At 42.4% G+C, this 8,889-nt stretch overlaps 2 protein-coding genes across 2 annotated transcripts; both read right to left on the bottom strand.

Annotated features, from left to right (window-relative positions):
• Positions 1-368: 368 nt before the first annotated feature.
• Positions 369-2,631, bottom strand: LOC101307113 (ribonuclease HI-like). The gene is made up of 2 exons (XM_004298178.1): positions 2,214-2,631; positions 369-388 (listed from the first exon to the last, which is right to left on the bottom strand). The coding sequence occupies exons 1-2, from the start codon at positions 2,629-2,631 to the stop codon at positions 369-371; spliced, it is 438 nt and encodes a 145-aa protein (XP_004298226.1).
• Positions 2,632-7,643: 5,012 nt separating this feature from the next.
• Positions 7,644-8,096, bottom strand: LOC101306815. The gene has a single exon (XM_004298177.1). The coding sequence runs from the start codon at positions 8,094-8,096 to the stop codon at positions 7,644-7,646; it is 453 nt and encodes a 150-aa protein (XP_004298225.1).
• Positions 8,097-8,889: the final 793 nt, after the last annotated feature.

Genomic DNA, 8,889 nt, shown 5'->3' with positions numbered 1-8,889 from the left:
TTAAATAAATAATGATTCTAGATGGTAAGACACGGTGGACGTGCGGCCTGGATATAGATGTTTCGATCACAAGCTTGAAGCGTGGTTTCTAAAGGTCAATAGCTCAATCCAGAGATAGTGAACATGGTAGGACTCGTTTAGTGAGCAATGAGAACTCCATCACCGAGATGTATGTCTTCAAGGCTCTTGAGATCCAATTTTGGTCCCATGCACCAGAGTAATAGAAGGAGCGTACCAATGTACTCAGCTAGCAACAAACTTATGAACCAAACATGACTCCAAGTGTTAATAAAAGCCGCCCACAACCTCATGCAAACCCGAGAGTAAACAAGAAGGGTTAAGGCTAGAATTAACAAAAGGGATCCTACCTATTCCTGTGCATTACAACCTACAACATTATTCATACAAGTATTAAAGTAGAAAGACAAAAATAAAACACAATTACGTCATATACAAATTCATGGTTTTAACTTTACAAATATAAACATATAGACATATATACAATGCAAATTTCGACAATTAAAAAGATCGAGGATCCTGAAGGATCCCTGGCAACGGCGCCATTTGATAAGACATATTTGCACACGCATCAATTAACCCTGTCAACAAATCAATCGTAGTATAAAGCAAGCAGGGATCGTTCTAAACCGGGGATCCAACTACGGGGTAGATCCACTAACCTAATATAAATGTCGAAATAAGCATATAGGGTTTAAAGGTTTGATGATTTCGGAATAGACATTGGAAATAAATCCTAAATTACCTCTATACATATTTACATGTGATCAACCAACAATCATGCAAACACAACCAAACAACCATGCAAGAACAAAGAAGATGATCTCTAATCTCAATTAAGTCCACACCGTGAGCAAATACACAACCTAAATTTGATATGCACATAAGTTCCTACGTGGTTTCTATGACATAGACATACTTTGAATTAGACTACGGGTTTCATTCAACATCGTGACACAAACAAGCTCAGCTACGTGCTCTACTGATGGGTCACACACATAAACTAATCATGCAATTACGTATCACATAAAGAATCGATGTGTTTAAGCACAAGTCCAAATCAAACATAGGTAGAAAATCGGTGAAATAACAAAGACAATGCAACTTATCAACTACTTGTATCAAAGTCGAACCTTGGATGATTAACACATGCAACATCAACTACTTGTATCATTTACACATGAAAATAGAAGAATACACCGAAAATCTTAAAGTACATGGACATAAAACTCACGGCATAAAACCTAAAATCATTGATCATAAATCATAAACTTCAATTCAACACATGGCTCAAAAGTACTTCTATCTCATAGACAAGAATCGAAACATACTTAAGCAAAAACCTAAAATAAACATCAAAAAGAACGAACACATTCTAATCCGAAAGTAAAAGATGGAATTCACTCTCAAAATATCCCTACTTGTTTTATTCTTCGAGTGAGCGGAACCCTAGGCTACTTGCTTCAGATCAAAGATGATGGTGAGTTCGGATTATGGTGTTTGGAGAATGATGGAGTTTCGGCAAAGCTTTGGTGTAATTTTGCACGGGTTGATGATGATAAATTGCTGCCATGCCGTGCCCTATATATAGAGTAACAAGACTTGATCTCCAAGAATTCCTCAAGAACAAGGAATCCTTATTAAATCGGCAAAACCAAGTCCAAGTTGGATTTAACTTCCTCTCTTGGTCTTCAAGTAATCCTTATGCATTAAGGAATGATAAAACCATCTTGAACTTGGAAAACCTTCTCTCTTGGGCCGCACGGTCTCTTTCCTTGGTGACTTGGGAAATCTCACGGCATCTTCCATACATATCTCGGATTGTACTTCTCCAAGCTCAAGCAGGAACTCCTAGCTGCCGGCCACCTTTCCCTCATGAGTCAGGAAAACATTTTCTGGTCAACACGGGTTTAGACTTACCTGAAATAGAAATAAGAAAATTAGAAACTAGGAAAGAGGAAAGATGGAATCTTGATCAAGACAGGAATTCTGAGTAAACAAGGATTTCCAACACTTAGCACAATTTCAACACCAAATTATTTAAATCGGAAAATACTATGTATTCTAACACTAAAACCTACATATTTCTACATTAAGCAATTATTCTACACTAAACACAAATATAAAGCTAAAACAACTAAATAAGAGTTAACAAAGGGTAAATAAAGGGTATAAACATATTAAGAACATCACACTTTGTGCTCCTATCAGCAGCCGCTCGTAGACCCCGTCTCCTAGGCTGACATGGGGCGCAATATGTGCTAGTTCATTGGCCGCAAAATTGAACTCCAAAGGGATGTACTCCATGTAGACATTGTCAAACTGATCAAGCAGTGAGAAGGCCTTACGTAGGTAAGGTTCGATAGTGAAACTGAGGCATTTGAACTTCTCAGCGATCTGATTGATGACCAATAAAGAATCGCCCATAACGTGGACTTCGCGGACTCCTAAGTCCAACAAAATCTCTTGACCGATGATCAACACCTCATACTCTGCCTGGTGGTTTGTGCACTTAAAGTCCAACTGGAAAGAGTAGGAGAAACTATCACCGGAAGGATTCTCGATGGCGATCCCCGCGCTAGCGGCAACGACACATCGAAGTAGAGGGTCCATGGGGTAAGTGAGATAGCCACGAACTCCAATTCACTGAACTCTGTGAGCTCTGACGACGGATGGTGGGCCAGGAAGTCCGCTATCGCCTGTCCTTTCATTGCTTTCTGCAACACATATTGCAAAGAAAATTCAGACAGGGGGAGGATCCACTTGCAATGCGCCCTCTCAAGATAGGACGGGACAACATATACTTGACTAGGTCGAACTGAGCAATGACCACTGTGGTGAAGGCCAGCATGTAGTGGCGGAGTTTGCAATATGCAAAATACAGTGCGAGACACAACTTTTCCATGGGAGAGTATCGTATCTCACAATCAGTTAAAACTCTTCTCAGGTAATGCATGTGTGTTTGACCCCGTTCTCCGCTATATACAATTTTAATGGTGAACCCTCACGTGAGGGAATCAATACCAGGGGGTTCATCAGGTAGTCATTGATACGATCAAAGGCCTGCTGGTGTTGTGGCTCCCATACGAACTCTGTTGCCCCTTGGAGCTTGAGGAGCATGGAGAACGGTTGAACCTTCCCTACCGCGTTGGAAATGAAACGACGAAAGAAGTTTATCCGTCCGAGCAACTGTTGGAGGCGTCGATGACCACCTGTGCCTTGTCCTTGGGAATCTTGATGCCCCTTTGGTGGACCATAAAACCTAGATTATGCTAGCGCATCCATTTAAAAACTTGTTAAAGGTCCTCTACGTGATTTCCCCTTGTTTTGGTCTTGACCACCACGTCATCTATGTAGATTTTAATCAGTTTGCCTAGGATGTCATGGCAAATGAGGTTCATGGCGCGCTGATATGCTGCCCCGGCGTTTTTGAGTCCAAAGGGCATGACAACATATTCGAACGCGCCTGCAAAGCCTGGGCACCGAAAGATAGTCTTGTGTCGGTCTTCTCTAAAACATGAATCTAGTGGTATCTGGCTGTCCTGTCCATGAAAGACAACACCTCGTGTCCGACGGCTGCATCGATGAGGAGGTCAGCCACAGGCATGGGGTAGATATCTTTAAGCGTTGCGTTGTTGAGGTCTCGATAGTCAACATAGACGCATATCTTGCCATTTTTCTTACGAACGAGGACGACATTGGACAACCACTCGTTGTATTTTGCCACGTGGATGATTCCAGATCGGTGCATATTTTTTATTTCTTCCTTTACCACGATTTGGGTCTTGGTCCGCATGAATCGTCCATCTTGCCGCACTGGGCGTTGATCAGGGTATGTGGGTAGCCTATGGCAGACTAGCTCCGGGGATTGGCCTGGCATGTCTTCATATTTCTCCGCGAAGCAGTCTCTGTACTCCCGCAGGAGAGAAAGGAGCAATTCGCGTTCCTCCTCTGTCAATTTGGCACTAATGGAAATGAGTAAGGGTTTCACTTCAGTCCCTATGTCCACTTGTGCGATGGGGTCGCAGACTTGAGATGGTGTATCGTCCAAGGTGGCAAGAGCTAACTGAATAACTTCCTCCTTGGTGTCGGTGTAATCCACTATTTCATCCACATATTCCATAGTCGCGACCTTGTCGTAGGCCTCGCGTTCTGCCCAATACGAAAGGAGTCTTTCGTACAAGGACTCGTCGGCCTCGCGTGCCTCTTCTAAGAAGGCACTATCCATCAGAGGACTTCAGAGAGTCCGCGATGGTGTGAGGACGTTGTAAATCGTCCTTCGCCTAGGTTAGCCCCCATCACGCTAAGTTAAAGGTCGTGACCCCAAATGGGCGGCCTTTTTGGTCAACGCCAAGGACATCCAATGAACCCAAGTCGGTGTTGTAGTACCGAGCATCGTTGAAGTTGGCGGAAACAGAGAAAGGACCTGGGTCAGTCTTTATGAGAACTGCCTCGTCTTTCTTGAAGTCCCATATCATGAGCTCCTGGTGCATGGACGAAGGCATATAAAAACTTCTATGGATCCAATCGTGAGCCAGGATGATGCTATAGGAGGCCGTGCATTTGACCACGAAAAAGGTGTAAACCCGAGAAGCGGGTCCCACTTTGACGCGCCTAAGGTTCGGGATATTGTTCATGTGAAGTTCTTCACTATTAGGAAGGTTGATTGAATCATTGAGCGTTGGATGCCCAAGATCCCCATGGTCCGAGTAGTAATGACGTTGACCACGGCGCCTGTGTCTACCATGACCTTGTTGATCACGATCCTTTCAACCTTTGATATGATATACAAAGGTCGCATAGGAGTGGTCATGTCCAGGGTAGGCTTGGTGAAGGTCAGTGACTGTTTATGCTTGATGGTATGTGTAACCTAATGAAATTCCTGCAAGTATACAGGGTGGATGTAGTATAGTGAATGGAAGAAAAGGGGTTATCGTTCCCACGAGGATATTAGTTCAATTCAAATCATGAAATACCTAAACTAACTATACTAAAACATAAGATCACGATAAAAATATAAAGAAACAAACACACAAGAAAATAAGTAAACAAACAATGATGAATGAATCTAGGGTGTCAGAATCAACTACTAACAATCATATTTATGCTTTGATCGATGCAACTAACAGATTCTTTCGTTTCTCTAGATGACAATTCCCGTATCTAAGTCCAGTTACGGCACTTAGACCATAGTTTTCCTTACATGCAGTCTATCCAGTTACAGCAAAAATTTCATGATGAATGAATCTAGGGTGTATGATTCTCTCCAGGTACGGCAGAGGTCGTATATCCTAACATGCAGTCTATCCAGTTATGGCAAAAATTTAACATGTAAGACTCATTACGTTTAAGAAAACAAGAGAATCATGCAAACCATTACTTCAGTTACGACAATAATGTAATTCACAACTCTTAATCACAAGAAGCTAATATGAATTATATTACAGTTACGCCTCAAATTCATCTTCTAATTACTAGATGCAAAGCCCTAAGGTGATCAATCAAAGAACTCAAACATATAGCATCGATTAAAATAGTGACTAAGAATTTATCATAAAGAAACTATAAATCAATTAATCAATCATCAAAAACATAAACAATCATGTTAGGGCATCATCCTAACCCTAGAAAAGTTTTAACTAAACATCACAACTAAATAACACACAACGAAAACATAAAAATAATGGAAAGGTGAAGGGTACATGGATCTCTGCTCCTTTAGGCGTCTTCAATGTGCTCTCGAGACCTCCCTCAATAAGAAATTCGTGCTCCTTTATATAGAGAAGTTTCCTGCTCATCTTTGGCTTCATATTTCCTTGTAAGACTTGGATTCAGACTCCTTTCTTGATATGGAATGGGAAAACCTTGAGATATTTCTTGTATAACTAGGAATACATGTACTCCTTGAATCCTCATCTGCATTATTGTCCTTGAAGCACTAGGATTAAGCGATCTTGTGACACGAAACTTGAGTTCTCCACAAAAACTTGTAATTCCGAGCAGATTTTCTGATGTGACCTATCTTCATTCAAATGATCATAACTCGCTCCATAAGTATCGAAATTGAGATCCGTAAACTTCTACGGAAAGTAGACTTCCGTAGCTTTCCAATGATATAAGGCTCATAGTCTGATTCAATCTGAGTAATTCCCTGTAATTCGGTAAAGTTGGCTGTTCTGCATAGACAGATTCTGGCACTTGGGATTGCAATCGCCTTTCAATCCTTATTTGCTCATTTTAGCTCCTTTTCTTCTCTGTATGACACAAACCTAAAAAAATACTAAAATAACGTAAATCAATCACAAATAAGAAAACTTAATGCAAAAACAAAGATTATGAGACATATAAATATAGGATAAAATGAGCACATCATAACCTCCACATGTGGGGTGTCCTCCGGTTGCTCACTACTTGGCGCCATCTCACTGTTGCAGGACAGAGCGTTGGTATTTCACTCTCGCTGCCCCCTAGTGTGTTAACAGCGTTGCAGGTTGTGTTAGGCGGTAAGGCGTATCACTCGGAGTTGAAGAACACCATCCCGATCTGGAAAGCAAATTTCTCCCATACCAGTATCAACGTAAACTCGATTGCGCCGTGCTCCCTTACAAGGAAAGCGAATGCGCTTCCCTTGTTAGTGTTATCGTCGTCCTCAGCCCAGCCTGACACAATGACCATGTTACAGGTGAATGAGTCCCCTTGCTCTTCCTCTTGGTCCTCAGCGATGTCAATGTGGGGCTCTGAGCAAACCTCGTTGTCGAGTGAATTCTCGCGGAACCTCTGTGCCATCTGCTGAGCCAGGTTAGGGCTAGATGATGATGTTGTAGCCGCGGTGGGAACTGTACTATTGTCCACCTGTCGTGGGTGCTAAACTTATCTGGTCGAGGATGTTCTGTCCTCTACCCGGTTGACTTGCTATCAATGGTCATTGGCTCGGTGCCACTGTTGTTCCTCTTTAGTCGCTGTTGCGACGAGACACGTGTCTCTATCCTGCCTTCCGATTCCTGGGTTGAAGGTGTCCTATGCCTTTGTGGCTGAGGAGGTTCCCTTCTGGCCTTGGGTTCCGGGGTTGGAGGTGCCCTGCGCCTCGGTGGCTAAGGTGGCTCTTGCTTCAGAGGAACAATGAGTCGGCAGAAGACATTCGCCCTAGCCCCTAGGGCTTAGGTCTTGTGTGAACTGCTCACAAATCTTCAGGGGTTGCACATGCGGCATTGGGAGTATTCGGTCGGGTGTTTTTTTTTTTAAAGGGGTTTGGAAGCCAGCCTAGTTGGGAGGCTCATCCCCACGTCCGGTTCCATTTATTATAATAATATCAAATTTTTGCGAACCGGGGGGGGGGGGGACGATAGTATCTAAACCCCGCGCTACAGATAAACAATAGCTATGATCATCGTAGAGAACATCCTGAATACTGTCAGGAGTCTCCTCTAACCACACATTATATATCAATGGAACAATTACTAGCAAGGTGCGCAAGTCTATTAACAACACCATTTGCTTCACGGTAAACATGTCGAATTCTAATAGACTGAAAAACACTAAAGTAACTTTTACAATCACTTATAACCCGGATTACCTCCGAGAGATCTTTCTCCTCACTTTTAAGAGCAGCCACAAGGGTGGCAGAGTCAATCACTTTCAATGTCAATGTTCGTGCAACCTTGGTGAATACCAAGAAGAAGACCAACCCTACACACCTCCGCTTCCATATTAAGAACCGAGTGTGCATGCAGAAAAGGCCTTGCTACTATAGCAATACCCATGCCAACTTCATCCCTCACTACTACCCCAATTCCCCCATATCCATTATCCAAGCAAAATGCTCCATCGACATTTATTTTCAACCTTCCACTAGGTGGGCATTCCCACCTCACACGAGGCCTAGCTTTTTTCCTCACTGCCTTGGGATGGTATTTTTGATAATCCTCCAAAAATTTTCCACCCCATTGAATCAAATTCATGGGCTTGAAATGAGACTTCTGCCATAACACATTATTTCTCTCACACCAAATTGCCCATAAGCCCACAAAAAATGATTCCTCATCTCCACCGACAAAACATCCAACATGTCTAAGATCCATTCAACTACTGTTTTTGCTAGGAGCTCTCTTGCATGCAGACTTAGTGGACCAAACAACCAGAAACAAGAGATAGAGGGACAATTTTTGAAAACATGTGTACCTGTTTCTACTTGACCCATGCAGAAAAGACAAGCCGAGTCTTCAATGCTGATTTTTCGACATAAGAGCTCAGCCCTTGTTGGAAGACAATCGTGCAAAATATGCCACACCAAATATTTGACTTTTGGGGGAACCCTGGCCTACCACACCATTGACCAATACTTATTGCTCACTTTTTCCACTATGTTGGAAGAAGATGAAGCTTGGTCCTTCATGCATGCATGGTGGTTGAAAAGATGGTACACTAAACAACCCTCTTCTGTCTGCTTTTGTCTTTCTTTACTTGTAGTCTGTAGTGGTTTGTAACAGTGTTTAGTTTCCCTCTTGCTCTTTCAGCCTTGTTAGCTTTCAATTTGTTGTATTTGCTCGACCTTTGCGATCTGTTTCAATGAAGTTCTATTCTCGACCAAAAAAAAAAAACAACCCTCTTCTGTCATAATGCCAGACCAAACGGTCCTCTCCACCTCTCCAACTCAATGGAATGCTAGCAATTTGATTAATTGCTCCATCTGTGAATAAATGTCTCATAAAATCTACCTCCCATTTTTTGGTTTGCTGATTGATTAAATCTCCAACTCTGAAGTCTTCAGTGCCCTCCATCATAGGGGAATAAGGTTTAAAAGAATGAGGTTGAGGCACCCATGGATCGTTCCAAATTGAAATATTCATTCCATCCCCAACTTGGTACCTCAAC

This window comes from Fragaria vesca, linkage group LG4 (assembly GCF_000184155.1).
Source record: "Fragaria vesca subsp. vesca linkage group LG4, FraVesHawaii_1.0, whole genome shotgun sequence".
Taxonomy (NCBI): domain Eukaryota; kingdom Viridiplantae; phylum Streptophyta; class Magnoliopsida; order Rosales; family Rosaceae; genus Fragaria; species Fragaria vesca.
This window is presented reverse-complemented; position numbering and strand designations above follow the sequence as displayed.

Coding starts and splice junctions, on each gene's coding strand:
- LOC101307113 (XM_004298178.1), bottom strand. CDS start 2,631: ATGGACCCTCTACTTCGATGTGTCGTTGCCGCTAGCGCGGGGATCGCC. Junction 389..2,213: donor GCTGCTGATAGGAGCACAAA/GTGTGATGTTCT, acceptor ATAATGTTGTAG/GTTGTAATGCACAGGAATAG.
- LOC101306815 (XM_004298177.1), bottom strand. CDS start 8,096: ATGGATCTTAGACATGTTGGATGTTTTGTCGGTGGAGATGAGGAATCA.